We start from the raw sequence: 19,010 nt of genomic DNA, 5'->3' as shown, positions 1-19,010 counted from the left end.
GGTCGCTACGGTCAGACCGAGCGAGCTACCGTCAAGTGGAGGATCTCCTTGAACTCGGCACGGCCTAGAGACTACGGTGATGCCATTTGCCAACACTTTTAATGTTGATTTCAGCATGTACATTTTCTGTTGGTTCATCACTGTTTAAACTTATTGGAAATATACCTGAGTTGTAGTCAATGCACAGCATTCTTCAATACTGTAGGTATTCCTCTTCTCCAGATGGGACGGGGCAGTGTGCAGTGTGATTGTATTGTATGTGGCTATTATGGGGCGGTATGCAAATTGAAGTGGGTCAAGGGTGTCAGGTAAGGTGGAGGGGATATGATCCTTAACTGGCCTCTCAATGAACTTCATGATGATAGAAGTGAGTGCTATGGGGCGTTAGTCATTTAGTTCAATCAAATGTATTTATAAAGCCCTTTTTACATCAGCCGATGTCACAAAGTGCTGTACAGAAACCTAGCTTAAAACCCCAAACAGCAAGCATTGCAGATGTAGAAGCACGGTGGCTAGGAAAACCTCCCTAGCAAGGCCGGAGCCTAGGAAAAAGCATAGAGGAACCAGGCTCTGAGGGGTGGCCAGTCCCCTTCTATAATAATATGCATATATTAGCATCTGGGACATAGTAAGAGGCTATGGGCACGCAATTCATCCAAAAGTGAAAATGCTGCCCCCCTATATCAAAGAATTTAACAAGACAGAACTCCAGAAAGTTGAGGTATCAAGATCAAAGGAAATCTAAAATAGTCGACACAGGTAGAGAACGTCTGTTTCTCCTCCGATGCCTGAAGTACTTCCACATCCATAAGAAGGACCTGGTAAGAGTATTTCCAACCTACATCCAACCAGTGGTGAAATATGCTGCCCCAGTGTGGCATGCAGGGCTAATCAAGAGACAATCCGATACCATCGAGACTGTCCAAAGAAAAGCAGTTCGTACCATAATTGGCACAGACGACACCGCCTACTCAGATGCATGCACCAATCTCGGTCTATCATCACTAAACACGCAGAGAAAGCCTTTAAGGATCTTGAGAGACTTCTTTAATCCGATCCTTACCGCCATATGCTCCCACCCCAACAATCGTCTGTGAGCCTATACCAAACCCACTCCTCAACTAAACTGAAACTGATCCACTGCAGGACTGTGCATTTCCATGGCAGGATCATCCCAACCATGGTTATAAAAATATTCTCCCAGAAAAGCTTGTATGTAATAATTCATACTGTATTATGTGGAGATGGATTTATCTGACATAGAGATGCATAATGTAGTAATCTGACCATACCCTTTACCTCTGCTCTCTTTCTGCAGTGCAACAATGACTACGTCCCCGTGTGCGGCTCCAACAATGAGAACTACCAGAACGAATGTTATCTACGCAGGGATGCCTGCAAGCAGCAGTCTGAAGTGCTGGTGGTGTCAGAGGGCTCTTGTCCTGTCGGTACGTAGCCTACGTAGCATCTTAAGGATGGACATATGCATCTATGGATCTATGTATACCTACAGTTTACATATGTACACCTTAGCCAAATACATTTAAACTCAGTTTTTCACAATTCCTGACATTTAATCCTAGTAAAAGTTCCCTGTCTTAAGTCAGTTAGGATCACCACTTTATTTTAAGAATGTGAAATGTCAGAATAACAGTAGAGAGAATTATTTACTTCAGCTTTTATTTCTTTCATCACATTCCCAGTGGGTCAGAAGTTTACATACACTCAATTAGTATTTGGGAGCATTGCCTTTAAATTTTACTCAAGTTAAATAATTTTTCATGTGGCCTTCCACAAGTTTCCCACAATAAGCTGGGTGAATTTTGGTCATTTACACACACTATTTAGTTCAGTTCTTTGCACCCTTTCATTGTGAGATATTGTTTGTTTTGATACACATTTCTATTCAGAGCTCGGTTTTTTCCCGTATTAGTCCTCCTGTGTACCGTAGTTTTGGCCATCCTTGTTGGTGATGCCTTTTTAAAATGTTGTAACATTTAACCAGGCAAGTCAGTTAAGAACAAATTCTTATTTACAACGACGGCCTAGGAACAGTGGGTTCAGGGGCAGAACAACAGATTCTTACCTTGTCAGCTCGGGGATTCGATCTAGCAACCTTTCGGTTACTAGCCCAACGCTCTAACCACTATGCTACCTGCCTCTTTTTGCCTAATCCTTGCTTGTACTTTTGCCTATCGTATTTCCTGTCATCAACCTCTTGCCTGATCTCCCAGACTACGTCATTAGCCTCCTCCCTGCCTGTACTGTCCTTTTTGAACCCCTGTGTATGACCTTCTGTCTGGCCATGGACCCAGCTACCTGCCACCTCCTTTGGTCCTTTACAAATAAACACCTGCTGTGCCCTGCACTTGAAACCAGCTCTCTGTCTCCCATCGTATTCATTACAGAATACCTCACAAAAAACGACAGATGGATTCAGCGGAGCTGCAGCTACGTCTAACCCGACAGGAGGAACGATTCGATGAATTCTGCAACCTCATTCGCCAGTCCATTCCTGCTTCACCGATATCAGGTGCCACAGCCTCCTCTCGTTCATCTCCATCCATATCAAATGCCTAATAAATACGACGGCTCCCCAAGGAAATGTCAAGGATTTCTGTACATACACCATCACCCCACTGACCTCACCTCTGACAAAGACAGGGTGGACTTTGTCATCTCCCTACTCACAGGCAAAGCTCTGGGTCACAGCCTTGTGGGCCGCTCAAAGTTCTGATCTGTCCTCTGAATCCCGTTTCCACGCCCTCTTCAAGGAGGTGTTCGACCATTCAGCTTCAGGTCGTCACACTGGTGACCTGTTATGTGAGCTGCGACAGGGCCGTCGCTTCACCACGGAGTATGCCCTTGAGTTCCGCACCATGGCTGCCGGCAGTGGATGGAGTGACCCAGCACTCCTTACAGTCCCAATACATTCGGATGTCCATATCCATTGGCAACCTACTGGTAGACCTCAGACCTATGCATTCGCCCATGGCCTGCAAGTCTTCCACACCCCTCTCTCGTCCACCATGGTCTAATAGCCAAGAACCCATGCAACTTGGCCGCGCCCCTCTCACGCCTGCCGAGAGACATCGGAGGTTACGTGAAAACCTGTGCCTCTATTTTGGAGAGAGTAACCACCTACTCAATAGCTGTCCGATTTGCCCACCACAAAGGGATAACCACAACCACTCTACTTCCGCCCGGGTAGGCATCTCTACATTTTTGAATATTACCAAAAGGCAGTTTGGTATCCCGGCTCTTCTTTCTGCTAATGGGGTCACTCAGTTTGTGGAGGGATTAGTGGACTCTGGTGCCGCAGGTAATTTCATTGACGAACAATTGGCACAACAGTTAAGAGTCAAAATAATCCCTGTTAATTCTCCCTTTAGGATTAATGCGCTGGACGGACAACCTCTCGGGAACTGGTCTTGTGACTCGCATGACCGAAGGTATCAACCTTCAGATTGGCCTCCTTCACACAGGTCATTCAGTTAATGGTGTTGTCTTCGCCTAAAGAACCCCTCATCCTCGGTCACCCCTGGCTAAGCCTTCACGACCCTGACATCTCCAGGCGACAAGGGGAACTGCTGTCATGGTCTCCCGCCTGTTTTAAGAACTGCTTCAATCTACCCTGTCGAGCCACCTCTATAGAATAATCGGAATCTGGACTTCCAACCCACATCCCACCCTTATATACCCAGTTCCAGAGTGTCTTCAGCAAGAAAAAGGCATCCTTTCTGCCCACTCATCGCCCGGAGGACTGCGCAATCGACCTCCTTCCTGGGGCATCGCCCCCTAATGGTCAGATCTAACCCTTGTCCATCTCAGAGAATGAGACTATGGACACCTATATAGAAGAGAAAAAGTTCTGTCTCCGGTTCATTGGTCCTTTCAAAATACACACCACATCAATCCTGTCACCTACAGTCTCCAGTTGCCCCGCCATTACCGGATCTCCTCATCCTTCCATGTGTCCCTTCTCAAGCCTGTGAGGTACAGCCCTCTCCATCCTCCAGTGGTGCACCTCGGCGGTTTACCGGCTTATTCCGTCCAAACCCTACTTGACACCAAGCGCCTGAGTGGTCGCATCCACTACCTGGTAGATTGGGAGAGGTACTGACCTGAAGAACGGTCCTGTGTCCCCGCCCAGAACATCCTCGATCCAGCCATGATCCTGGCTTTACACCGTAACCGTCCTGACCTCCCAGCTCCACGTCCCTGTGGGAGACCCCCTGCTCAGCTTCCTAAGCCGTCAAGAGCCGCCCGTGGAGGGGGGGGTACTGTAACGTCTGCTTCCAACTCACACTCTCAAACACGTAGATCCCCTGAACGCAGCTCACTTTCTAGCCCACTTCCAGGTCACACTCTCAAACACATAGATCCCCTGAACGCAGCTCAATCTCCAGATTCCAATCACCTGCATTCTGATAACCTCTTCACACACCTGTATGTCATTTACACACTCTATTTAGTTCAGTTCTTGGCACCCCATTATTGTGAGGTATTGTTTGTTTTGATACACATTTCTATTCAGTGCTGTTTTTTTCCCCGTATTAGTCCTTGTGTACTGTAGTTTTGGCCATCCTCACTGACGATGCCTTTTTGCCTATTCCCTGCCTGTACTTTTGCCTATCGGATTTCCTGTCATCAACCTCTTGCATGATCTCCCGGACTGCATCATTAGCCTTCTCCCTGCCTGTACTGTTGCCTTTTTGGACTACTGTGTATGGCCTGCCCCTGGACCCAGCTACCTGTCTCCTCCTGTGGTCCTTTACAAAATAAACACCTGCTGCGCCCTATGCTTGAAACCAGCTCTCTGTCTCCAATCGTATTCATTACAGAAGGAAGTAGCTAGAAAGTTGGAATATTGTTTGAAGGCACTACCCTTTCCTTCAGTCCAATATCAAACTATAAAGCTAAACTGCTTTCATCCACAATACTTTAGTTCATCAGAGTTACTAATGTAGTATGCAAATCAAGCTTTGTTAGAGAAAGAAAGTTATACCCTTTTTTCACCACTGAGCCAAGCTGAGTCAAACTGTACTGTGATAGCCTGGTTAACCTCTCTAGGGTATGTGGGACGGTAGCGTCTCACCTCGTCAACAGCCAGTGAAACTGCAGGGCGCCAAATTCAAAACAAAAGAAATCCCATAATTAAAATTCCTCAAACATACAAGTATTTTACACCATTTTAAAGTTACACTTGTTGGAAATCCAGCCACAGTGTCCGATTTCAAAAAGGTTTTACGATGAAAGCAAACCAAACGATTATGTTAGGTCAGAGCCAAGTCACAGAAAAACACAGCCATTTTTCCAGCCAAAGAGAGGAGTCACAAAAGTAGAAATAGAGATAAAATGAATCACTAACCTTTGATGATCTTCATCAGATGACACTCATAGGACTTCATGTTACACAATACATGTATGTTTTGTTCGGTAAAGTTCATATTTATATACAAAAATCTCAGTTTACATTGGCGAGTTATGTTCATTAGTTCCAAAACATCCGATGATTTTGCAGATAGCCACATCAATTTACAGAAATAGTCATCATAAATGTTGATGAAAATACAAGTGTTCCACATTAAATTTTAGATCCACTCCTTAATGCAACCGCTGTGTCAGATTTCAAAAAAACTTTACGGAAAAAGTAAACCATGCAATAATCTGAGTACGGCGCTCAGACGACTAATCAACCTAAAGAGATATCCGCCATGTTGTGCAGTCAACAGAAGTCAGAAATAACATTATAAACATTCAGTTACCTTTGATGATCTTCATCAGAATGCACTCCCAGGAATCCCAGTTCCACAATAAATGTTTGTTTTGTTCGATAATGTCCATCATTCATGTCCAAATTCCTCCTTGTTGTTCGCGCGTTCAATATACAATCTAAACTCACGACGCGCGTGCAAGTCCAGCTGAAAATACGGATGAAAAGTCCAAAACGTTCTGTTACAGTCCATAGAAACATGTCAAACGATGTATAGAATCAATCTTTAGGAACTGTTTAACATAAATCTTCAATAATGTTCCAACCGGAGAATTCCTTTGTCTTCAGTAGTGCGATGGAACGCAGCTAACTCTCACATGAACGCGGATGGTAAGCGCATGGTCAGCTCGTGGCACTCTGGGAGAGACCTTACTCAATCTCCTCTCATTCGCCCCCACTTCACAGTAGAAGCATCAAACAAGGTTCTAACAACGGTTGACATCTAGTGGAACCCTTAGGAAGTGCAACATGACCCCATTTCTACTGTATCTTGGATAAGCAAAGAGTTGAAAAACTACAAACCTCAGATTTCCCACTTCCTGGTTGGATTTTTTCTCAGGTTTCTGACTGCCATATGAGTTATGTTATACTCACAGACATCATTCAAACAGTTTTAGAAACTTCAGAGTGTTTTCTATCCAAATCTACTAATACTATGCATATCCTAGGATCTGGGCCTGAGTAGCAGGCAGTTTACTCTGGGCACGCTTTTCATCATAAATACTGCCTTCACCCCCAAAGAAGTTAAGCATCGACCACAGTGTCTAGAACCGTGTGAGGAAAGAATACTGTGAGAAGAACATATCCAAGCCAGCGCAGTATGGTTTGGTCAGCACAATAGTGTGAAAAGTAGGATTATCCCACAAATCCTTTTTTTTTCAAGATAAGAACCTACATGCATGTTGATTTTGTCTAGCACTTAGCATAGGTTATGTCTATTAGGGCATGCAACAGGAACATTTTTGCAGTGGCAAACGGACATTTGTGTTTTTAATGGACATGTCCAGGTAGTCCCTCCCTGTTTCAGTCAGTTTTCTTCTGTTTGCTGCCTGAACAAGGCCAAAGTGAATCTGTTTTCAAGGGGATCATGTTGGCTCCACTCAAAGCTCCACTGTTGGGCTAGAGTTGTACACTGGGGGTGTTACTGGGTCAGTTAACCTCACTGCCACCCTGGTCAACTCCACTCAAGGGACCTAAAACACTCATATAGCTCAGCAGTCCACCACACTCATAGGGAACACAGTAGGGATTGGAGCGTGTGTGTGTGTGTGTGTGTGTGTTTCTGATTTGTTTCACAAAATTAACCTTCACTTCGCCTCACTTACATGGAAGCTCTTAACTCTCTGCAAATTGCTTGAATGTTTGTCATTTACTTTGTGTGTGTGTGTATGTTTACATGTATGTATGTATGTATGTATGTATGTATGTATGTATGTATGTATGTACAGTATATCACAAAAGTGAGTACACCCCTCACATTTTTGTAAATATTTGAGAATATCTTTTCATGTGACAACACTGAAGAAATGACACTTTGCTACAATGTAAAGTAGTGAGTGTACAGCTTGAATAACAGTGTAAATGTGCTGTCCCCTCAAAATAACTCAACACACCGCTGGCAACAAAAGTGAGTACACCCCTAAGTGAAAATGTCCAAATTGGGCCATAAGTGTCAATATTTTGTGTGGCCACCATCATTTTCCAGCACTGCCTTAACCCTCTTGGGCATGGAGTTCACCAGAGCTTCACAGGTTGCCACTGGAGTCCTCTTCCACTCCTCCATGACGACATCACGGAGCTGGTGGATGTTAGAGACCTTGCACTCCTCCACCTTCCATTTGAGGATGCCCCACAGATGCTCAATAGGGTTAAGGTCTGGAGGCATGCTTGGCCAGTCTATCACCTTTATCCTCAGCTTCTTTAGCAAGGCAGTGGTCTTTTTGGAGGTGTGTTTGGGGTCGTTGTCATGTTGGAATACTGCCCTGCCGCCCAGTCTCCGAAGGGAGGGGATCATGCTCTGCTTCAGTATGTCACAGTACATGTTGGCATTCATGGTTCCCTCAATGAACTGTAGCTCCCCAGTGCCGGCAGCGTTCATGCAGCCCCAGACCATGACACTCCCACCACCATGCTTGACTGTAGGCAAGCCACACTTGTCTTTGTACTCCTCACCTGGTTTCCGCCACACACGCTTGACACCATCTGAACCAAATAAGTTGATCTTGGTCTCATCAGACCACAGGACATGGTTCCATTAATCCATGTCCTTAGTCTGCTTGTCTTCAGCAAACTGTTTGCGGGCTTTCTTGTGCATCATCTTTAGAAGAGGATTCCTTCTGGGACGATAGCCATGCAGACCAATTTGATGCAGTGTACAGCGTATGGTCTGAGCACTGACAGGCTGACCCCCCACCACTTCAACCTCTGCAGCAATGCTGGCAGCAATCATACGTCTATTTCCCAAAGACAACCTCTGGATATGACGCTGAGCACGTGCACTCAACTTCTTTGGTCGACCATGGCGAGGCCTGTTCTGAGTGGAACCTGTCCAGTTAAACCGCTGTATGGTCTTGGCCACCGTGCTGTAGCTCAGTTTCAGGGTCTTGGCAATCTTCTTATAGCCCAGGCCATCTTTATGTAGAGCAATAATTCTTTTTTTCAGATCCTCAGAGAGTTCTTTGCCATGAGGTGCCATGTTGAACTTCCAGTGACCAGTCAGTATGAGGGAGTGTGAGAGCGATGACACCAAATTGAACACACCTGCTCCCCATTCACACCTGAGACCTTGTAACACTAACCAGTCACATGACACCGGGGAGGGAAAATGGCTAATTGGGCCCAATTTGGACATTTTCACTTAGGGGTGTACTCACTTTTGTTGCCAGCGGTTTAGACATTAATGGCTGTGTGTTGAGTTATTTTGAGGGGGCAGCAAATGTACACTGTTATACAAGCTGTACACTCACTACTTTGCATTGTAGCAAAGTGTCATTTCTTCAGTGTTGTCACATGAAAAGATATACTCAAATATTTACAAAAATGTGAGCGGGTGTACTCACTTTTGCGATACACTGTATGTAATTTACTTTTTGTGTGTGTATGTATGTATGTATGTGTGTCCGTGTGTACATGTGTGTGTGCATCTGCCTGGATGTCTTTTCTGTGAGCGAGAGCGTGAAATATATATATTTGTTCATGTCCAACGAGCCTCACAAAACAATGGGAATGTCGTCGCGCCCCCGCAGAACGGGCGTGACAGTGATGAGAAGAGGCTGACAGCTCACTTTCCTCCGAAAACACCCAGCCCCCCTCCTCCCCCTCCATTATGTACTGGATGTTTACTCTTGGAAGTAGTCTTACAAACAAACAACGTCCACAAAGAAGGGAGTAAAACAGTGTCCAGGGCACACAAAAAAAGCTATTATCCTCCATCTTGCCTATTCATCCCCCTTTCTCTCCCTCTCTCTTTGTTTTCTTTGTCAGTTCTCCCTCACCATTTACCGTCCTTTCTCTGCGAAACTACACATCGGATAAATAATTGAGGGGACAGCGAATGTGTCCATACATTGCTAGCTCGATTGACATGGGTCGTGCGTTTTAAGAAACCAAAAAAGTTACAATTCACTCAACACCCGCTAGAAACGGCTTTCATAAACATGTGATGACGTGGTTAAGGTGTGTTAGTGCTGGGCTTGAACCAAAACCTGCACACAGTAACTTTTCAAGGACTGATGATGGTCTTCCCTGTTGAAAACAAACCAATCACAGAATGAAGACAAGAATAGGCTGTCAGTCTCACTCCCATTTCAAATCTACTAGTTCCTTTAATGCTAGTGGAAGAGCTGTCACTCAAACCTACATCTGGCTACTCACTCTCTCCAAATGTGATACTATATGTATGTCCAGGCATACCTTAACATCCTCTGATCTGATGGTTCGTACCCCGTCTATTCACACCCAAATTCTCAATGGCTGTCCAGTATCAAGGCATCTCTGTATGTTTTCTGATTGGCCACCCTGTCACCCTGTCTTACAAGTAAACAAGTCTGGTCTTCATCAGAACACTGGCTAATGTGTTCTGTAGCCTACATGTTGACAACACAGCCAGGCTCCTTGTTGTTGTTTACCTCAATATCCATATCCGACAGCCGTGTGACAGCAGGGCTCTGTCCTCCCAGAATCGCCGTGTGACTAGAGCCAAGGCCAAAAGGCCAGAATCGGGGGTTTTCTGTAGCTGTCGAAGTGCGAACAGAAGGACACAGAGCCAAGTTGCCAAGTCATGCTACCATGCTACTGGGTACCACTGTGTACTTCAAAAGTACTATTTAAACGAGAGGGTCACATTCGGATGACTCTGTAGAGAGCTTCTGCAAGGAAGAAGACCATGTTAAATGGTTGCTTAAATGTTCCAGTACTGGTTTTCCAATGTTTTTGACTCGCAACACAACAGTCATCGGCCATTTTGCCTTCGAGTTGTATTATATATTTTTTCTTAAGTAAATGTGTTGTTAACTTATACTTTTAGAATTGAGGGAAAGGATACGTTTGTTTACATCTGGGCTACAGAGAAGCAGGTATTTACCAAGCTAGCACAAGGCAGTGAGCTAACAGAGTGAATGATAGCTGATTAGCACAGGATGCTTCGGTTCCTCCATCCCATTGAGTGGTGGTGCTACAAGTGCAGTCAGCAATTTAGCGACTTTGAACAGTAAACCGTTTGGGGAGCCACTTGTCAGATTTCAGGGCTGCTTAGGCAAGTCCCAGCTGACATGAGCCATATGTTTGGTTGACTGGGGGGGATGCACAATCTCAGATATCAAGGGAATTGAAGGCAATCATGTGGAGTGTTGCTGACAAATCTCAGAGGGTGACTTCCAGAGAGAGGCAAAGGAATCAATAAACCCGTCAACTTTGGGACACACTCCTGACTTATTGCAATTTATACAACAGGTGGGTCTAATCCTGGACGCTGATTGGTGTCTATTCCATAATGTACCACCGGCTAAAGCTATGATGTTGAAGTTAATATTCACTCTGTTCCATCTCACTGCGCAATCCCCTGTCTTATCAGCCCAGCCAAACAATTTATAAACTGGATTTCTACTGTAAAAAGCATCTAGACATTATTTCCCATTTCCTTTAGACGAGCAATTGGATCGGCATAATGGCAAAAATATATATATTTTGAAATTCGATCTCCAGCTGTCCCATAGTAATGAACGTGTAGGGGTCCGGAGTCGGGACAAGACAGACAGGCAGCTTTTCTCAGTCAGTCGAAATCAACAATAAGCATAATTTAATGATATATACATTGCATTTGGAAAGTATTCAGACCCCTTGACTTTTTCCACATTTTGTTACATTACAGCCTTATTCTGAAATTGATTGAATTGTTTTTACCCCTCATCTACACACAATACCCCATAATGACAAACAAAAACAGGTTTCTAGACATTTTTGCAAATGTATTAAAAATAAGAAACTGAATCTGAAAAGCTATTCAGACCCGTACTTTGTTGAAGCACCTTTGACAGCGATTACAGCCTCGAGTCTTCTTGGGTATGATGCAACAAGCTTAGCACACCTGTATTTGGGGAGTTTCTCCCATTCTTCTCTGCAGATCCTCTCAAGCTCTGTCCAGTTGGATTGGGAGCGTTGCTGCACTGCTATTTTCAGGTCTCTCCAGAGATGTTCGATCGGGTTCAAGTCCGGGCTCTGGCTGGGCCACTTAAGGACATTCAGAGACTTGTCCCAAAGCCATTCCTGCGTTGTCTTGGCTGTGTGATTAGGGTCGTATTCCTGTTGGAAGGTGAACCTTTGCCCCAGTCTGAGGTCAAGAGCGCAATGGAGCAGGTTTTCATCAAGGACCTCGCTGTACCTTGCTCCGTTCATCTTTGCCTCGACCCTGACTAGTCTCCCAGTCCCTGCCTTTTGGTCCATCAGCAACATTGAACAGCTGCCTCCGGTAAGACAAGGGGTGGTGGTTTTTGTAAATAATGCTGGTGCACGAAATCTAATATTAAGGAAGTCTCAAGGTTTTGCTCGCCTGAGGTAGAGTATATCTTGATAAGATGTAGACCACACTACTTACCAAGAGAGTATTCATCTATATTTTACGTAGCTGTCTATTTACCACCACTTACCGATTCTGGGACTCAACAAGTTGTATAAGGCCATAAGCAAACAAGAAAATGCTCATCCAGAGGTGGCACTCCTAGTGGCCGGGGACTTTAATGCAGGGAAACTTAAATCCATTTTACCTCATTTCTTCCAGTATGTTACATGTACAACCAGAGGCAAAAGAAACTCTATACCACCTTTACTCCACACACAGAGACGCGTACCATCTCCCTCGCCCTCGCCCTCCATTTGGCAAATATGACCATACATTGGCTTTATCAATAAGTGCATCGATGACCTCGACCCCATGGTCACCATACATATCCCAACGAGAAGCCATGGATTACAGGCAACATCCGAACTGAGCTAAAGGGTAGAGCTTCCGCTTTCAAGGAGCGGGACTCTAACCTGGACGCTTATAAGAAATCCCACTATGCCCTCCGACAATCATATAACAGGCAACGTGTCAATACAGGACAAAGATTGAATCATACTACACCGGGTACGATGCTCGTCGGATGTGGCAGGGCTTGGAAACGATTACGGACTACAAAGGGAGAGCCAATCCAATTTGCATACCTCCCCAACAGATCCACAGATGATGCAATCTCTATTGCACTCCACACTGCCCTTTCCCACATGTACAAAAGGAACACCTACAGTTGAAGTTTACATACACCTTAGCCAAATACATTTAAACTCACTTTTTCACAATTCCTGACATTTAATCCTAGTAAAAATTCCCTGTCTTAACCTGTCTAGGACTGGGGTTCTGCTAGTGGAATAGCCAATAGCCAATGAAATTGCAGGGTGCCAAATTCAATCAACAGAAATCTCATAATTAACTTTTCTCAAACATACAAGTATTAGACACCATTTTAACGATAAAATTCTCGTTAATCCAACCACAGTGTCCGATTTCAAAAAAGCGTTTTGGTGATAGTAGAACATATCATTATGTTAGGTCAGCAACTAGTTACAGAAAGCGTACAGCAATTTTTACAACCAAAGAGAGGAGTCGCAAAAAGCTGAAATAATGATAAAATGAATCACTAACCTTTGATATTCTTCATCAGATGACACTCAAGGGATAACATGTTACACAATACATGTATGTTTTGTTCGGTCATGTTCATATTTAGAACCAAAAACCTCAGTTTACATTTGGCTTTGCCTCCAAAACATCCCGTGAATTGGCACAGAGCCACATCAAATCACAGAAATACTCATAATAAACATTGATAAAAGATACAAGTGTTATTCACAGATTTAAAGATATGCTTCTCCGTAATGCAACCGCTGTGTCAGATTTCAAAAAACTTTACGGAAAAAGCAAACCATGCAATAATCTGAGTACAGCGCTCAGAGACCAACACAACCCAAGAAGATATCCGCCATGTTGGAGTCAACATAAGTCAGAAATAGAATTATAAATATTCACTTACCTTTGATGATCTTCGTTAGAATGCACTCCCAGGAATCCCAGTTCCATAATAAATGTTTGATTTGTTACATAAAGTTCATAATTTACCTACCTCCCAACATCACCCCACTAGAGAAACCAACCAAGGAGGAGCTGGTGGCAAAGCTTTTCAGCCTAACTTTGCAACTAACTTTAGCAAGCCTAATGATGGTGTGATGTTGTGGAACATCATCAATAACATCAAATTAAATTTTGTCACATGCGCCGAATACAAGCCCTTAACCAACAATGCAGTTTTTTTTAAATACCTAAAAAGGTAAGTGATAAGAATAACAACTAATTAAAGAGCAGCAGTAAAATAACAATAGCGGGGCTATACACAAGGGATACCGGTACAGAGTCAATGTGTGGAGGAACTGTTGTCGAGGTAATTGAGGTAATATGTACATGTAGGTAGAATTATTAAAGTGACTATGCATAGATAATAACACAGAGTAGCAGCAGCGTAGAAGGGGGGGGGGGGGGCAATGCAAATAGTTTGGGTAGCCATTTGATTAGATGTTCAGGAGTCTTATGGCTTGGGGTAGAAGCTGTTTAGAAGCCTCTTGGACCTAGACTTGGTGCTCCGGTACCGCTTGCCGTGCGGTAGCAGAGAGAACCGCCTATGACTAGGGTGGCTGGTGTCTTTGACAATTTTTAGGGCCTTCCTCTGACACCGCCTGGTATAGAGGTCCTGGATGGCAGGAAGCTTGGCCACAGTGGTGTACTGGGGCGTACCCACTACCCTCTATAGTGCCTTGCTGTCGGAGGCTGAGCAGTTGCCATACCCGGCAGTGATGCAACCCATCAGCATGTTCTCGATGGTGCAGCTGTAAAACCTTTTGAGGATCTGAGGACCCATGCCAAATCTTTTCAGTCTCCTGAGGGGGAATAGCTTATGTTGTGCCCTATTCACAACTGTCTTGGTGTGGTTGGACCATGTTAGTTTGTTGGTGATGTGGACGCCAAGGAACTTGAAGCTCTCAACCTGCTCCACTCCAGCCACGTCGAAGAGAATGAGGGCGTGCTCGGTCCTCTTTTTCCTGTAGTCCACAATAAAAAATGTATGTGTGGAATTTCTTTCCTTCTTAATGAGTTTGAGTCAATCATTGTGTTGTGACAAGGTAGTGGTGGTATACAGAAGATAGCCCTATTTGGTAAAATACCAAGTCCATATTATTGCAAGAACAGCTCAAATAAGGAAAGAGAAACAACAGTCCATCATTATTTTAAGACATAAAGGTCAGTCAATATGGAAAATGTCAAGAACTTTGAAAGTTTCTTCAAGTCCAGTCGCAAAAACCATCAAGCGCTATGATGAAACTGGTTCTCATGAGGACCGCCACAAGAAAGACCCAGGCTTGCGAGCAAAGGACTTTAGACCGGTGGAAATCTGTCCTTTGGTCTGATGAGTCCAAATTTGACTTTTTTTGTTCCAACCGCCGTGCTTTTGTGAGACGCAGAGTAGGTGAACGGATGATCTCCGCATGTGCGGTTCACACTGTGAACCTTGGAGGAGGTGTGATGTGTGGAGGTGCTTTGCTGGTGACACTGTCTGTAATTTATTTACAATTCAAAGCACACTCAACCAGCATGGCTACCACAGCATTCTGCAGCGATATGCTATCGCATCTGGTTTGCGCTTAGTGGGACTACAATTTGTTTTTCAACAGGACAATGACCCAAAACACACCTCCAGGCTGTATAATGGCTATTTGACTAAGAAGGAAAGTGATGGAGTGCTGCATCAGATGACCTGGCCTCCACAATCACCTGACCTCAACCCAATTGAGATGGTTTGGACCACAGAGTGAAGGAAAAGCAGCCAACAAGTGCTCAGCATATGTGGGAACTCCTTCAAGACTGTTGGAAAAGCATTCCAGGTGAAGCTGGTTGAGAGAACGCCAAGAGTGTGCAAAGCTGTCATCAAGGCAAACGGTGGCTACTTTGAAGAATCTAAAATCTAAATTATATTTTAATTTGTTTAACTACAGGATTCCTTTGTGTTATTTCATATTTGTTGATGTCTTCACTACTGTTCTACAATATAGAAAATATTAAAACGAAAGAAATATCCTTGAATGAGTAGGTGTGTCCAAACTTTTAACTGGTACTGTATATAACTTTGATAATTTTATTTGGATAAAGCAAATACAGTGTCTTATAAGCCCATTTGGGCTGGGCATTATGAAAATGCATTACACTATAATAAAATAAATCTAATCAAATCAAATAATACAGGAAATAATCACTGCAACCTGTTGAGGTTATCATAGTGAGAACGTATGCTATGTTATGTGATGGGACCAGCTACATTGTAGAGTTCTATCACGTGACACTATGTCAACAATTTTAATTTGCTGATGTTTAAACTTAAAACTGTTTCTAGTGTTCTCAAGTATGGCCCCCAACTGTCTGGTGAAAAATCTTTGACCATATACTGTACACTGAGTGTACAAAACATTAGGAACGTTGACTGACCATGATAAAGGCTAACCAGGTGAATTCAGGTGAAAGCTATGATCTCTTATTGATGTCAGCTGTTAATTCTCTGGTACAAGTGGGACAGTAGCGTCCCACCTCGACAACAGCCAGTGAAATTGCAGGGTGCCCAATTCAAAACAGAAATCCCATAATTAAAATTCCTCAAACATATAAGTATTATCCACCATTTTAAAGATAAACTTCTTGTAAATCCAACCACAGTGTCCGATTTCAAAAAAGGCTTTACTGCGAAAGCACACCATGCGATTATGTTAGGTCAGCACCTAGTCACAGAACCATACAGCCATTTTTCCAGCCAAAGAGAGGAGTCACAAAAAGCAGAAATAGAGATAAAATTAAACACTAACCTTTGATTATCTTCATCAGATGGCACTCATAGGACTTCATGTTACACAATACATGTATATTTTGTTTGATAAAGTTCATATTTATATACAAAAATCTCAGTTTACATTGGCGTGTTATGGTCAAAAATGCATAAAAACATCCGGTGAAAGTGCAGAGAGCCACATCAAATTACAGAAATACTCATCATAAACATTGATAAACGATACAAGTGTTACTCATGGAAATAAAGATAAACTTCTCCTTAAACTCTAACGAGCCTCTACCCCGGATCCGGGAGCACCTCCCACCCCCCCCCCCCCCCCCCCCCACACTGATTAGCATCGCTAGCATAGCGTCACAATTAAATAGTAGCATCTAAATATCATTAAATCACAAGTCCAAGACACCAGATGAAAGATACAGATCTTGTGAATAAAGCCACCATTTCAGATTTTTTAAATGTTTTACAGGGAAGACACAATATGTAAATCTATTAGCTAACCACGTTAGCAAAAGACACCATTTTTTTACTCCAACAGTTTTTTCCTGCGTCAGTAGCTATCACTAATTCGACTAAATAAAAATATATATAGCCACTAACCAAGAAACAACTTCATAAGATGACAGTCTGATAACATATTTATGGTATAGCATAGTTTTTTTTTTGAAAAATGTGCATTTTTCAGGTATAAATCACAGTTCTACATTGCAGCTGCAATCTGAAATAGTGCCGACGCAGCCAGAACAATTACAGAGACCAACGTCATATAACTAATTACTCATCTTAAAACATTTCAGAAAAATACACAGCGTACAGATATTGAAAGCCCAACATCTGGTGAATCCAAACAATATTTCAGATTTATTAAATGTTTTATAGCGAAAACAAAATGTAGCGCTAAATTAGCATAGCTACGCCAGGCAGAACCAGCTGGGCGCCCACGACCAGTTCACATGCACGACAGATATATGAAATAACATCGTAAATTGGGTCTTACTATTGCTGATCTTTCATCAGAATGTTGATCAAGGTGTCCTTTGTCCAGATGAGTCCTTGTTTCGATTCAGAATGGCAACTTTCCCACTTCATTTAGCATTGGTACTGGTCGAGTGGCACGGATCTCTCAAACTAAAATAAAATCAGAGAACGGAACACCGCAAAACTCCCGAAAAAATTCAAATAATCTGATTAAACTATATTGAAAAAACATACATTACGATGATATGGTCACATGTATCAAACAAAATTCGAGACGGAGATAGTTTTCATCCGTAACGGCAGCAAAACAGTAGACAATCGCACCTCCAAGTCGCGCGATTCAGAGAACCGGAAGTTGTCGGTCACGCCAAAGAAATAGGTCTTATTTCACGTCAGAACAAGATAAACAAAAAATGTCTCCTCTGACGTCCTCTTGACACCCAGAGGAAGGCGAATGAAGTGTGTTTCGGGTCATAGGTGGCGTGACCATATATAGGCAGAGCGTTGAAGCGAGCATAGACATCTTGCATTCTACTTCTTGGTCAGGGAAAGTGCTGTCAAATGACTTGTGTTTCTCTCAGAGACAAAATTGAAACGGTTTTTGAAACTAGAGATTGTTTTCTATCCAATGGTATTAATTATATGCATATAGTAAGAGCAATAATTGAATAAGAGGCAGTTTAATCTGTAGAGCAAATTATGCTAATGCGAAAACAGCACCCCCTGTATTCTCAAGAAGTTAATGCAAACGCTGTGTCAGATTTCAAAAACGCTTTACGGCGAAAGCACACTGCGATTATGTTATGTCGGCACCTAGCCACAGAAACCCATACAGCCATTTTCCAGCCAAGGAGAGTGTCACAAAAGTCAGAAAGAGCAATTAAATGAATCACTTATCTTTGATGATCTTCATTTGGTGGCACTCCCAGGTCTCCATGTTAGACAATAAATGTTTGTTTTGTTCGATAATGTCCCTCTTTATGACCAAATACCTCCTTTTTGTTTGTGCTTTTTTTTTTGTGCTTTTCCAGTAATCCAGTAATAAAAGACATGTGCAGTAATTCCAGATGAAAAGTTTTAAAGTACAATAAAAGTTAGTAGAAACATGCAAAACAATGTTTAAATTCAATCCTCTGGTTGTTTTTGTCATAAATAATCAATAATATTTCAACCGCACAAAAGCTTCGTCAATAGGAAAGGAGAAACAAGAAATGCGATCCCGATCAGGGCACATGGCTGATGAATGGAAATGTCCACTGGCCATTGATTGAAAGTGCTGTATCTCCCTCATTGTTCATTGTAAAAGCCTGAAACAATGCCTGAAGACTGGCCACATGTAGAGGAAGACACGGAGCTCGTGAACTGGGTCCTTAATCTTTGCATGGTGCATAGGCTTACAATGGAAAAACAGCCTTTCAAAATAATAGTACGTCCTGGTTGGATTTTCCTCGGGTTTTCACCTGCCATATCAGTTCTGTTATACTCACATACATTCTTTTAACAGTTTTGGAAACTTTAGAGTGTTTTCTATCCAAATCCACTAATTATATGTATATCCTATCTTCTGGGCCTTAGTAGCAGGCATTTAATTTGGGCACGCTTTTCATCCAAAATTCCGAATGCTGCCCCCTACCCTAGTGAAGTTAAATCCACTTCCATCAGTGTAGATACAGGGGGAGAAGACAGATTAAAAAATGAGTTTTTAGCATTGAGACAATTGAGACACGGATTGTCTCTGTGTCATTCAGAGTGTGAATGGGCAAGACAAAATATTTAACTGCCTTTGAATGAGGTTTGGTAGTAGGTGCCAGGCGCACCGGTTTGAGTGTGTCAAGAACTGC

The 19,010-nt window shown here is 43.1% G+C and overlaps 1 protein-coding gene across 1 annotated transcript in view; it reads left to right on the top strand.

Moving 5' to 3' along the window:
* Nucleotides 1–19,010, top strand: part of tmeff2a (transmembrane protein with EGF-like and two follistatin-like domains 2a) — a 172,633-nt gene that overhangs the window by 54,205 nt on the left and 99,418 nt on the right. The window contains exon 3 of the mRNA XM_055879048.1: nucleotides 1,319–1,448. Coding sequence (XP_055735023.1) covers nucleotides 1,319–1,448 — 130 coding nt within the window. The remainder of the gene's footprint in view (nucleotides 1–1,318; nucleotides 1,449–19,010) is intronic.

This window comes from Salvelinus fontinalis, chromosome 23 (assembly GCF_029448725.1).
Source record: "Salvelinus fontinalis isolate EN_2023a chromosome 23, ASM2944872v1, whole genome shotgun sequence".
NCBI lineage: Eukaryota > Metazoa > Chordata > Actinopteri > Salmoniformes > Salmonidae > Salvelinus > Salvelinus fontinalis.
This window is presented reverse-complemented; position numbering and strand designations above follow the sequence as displayed.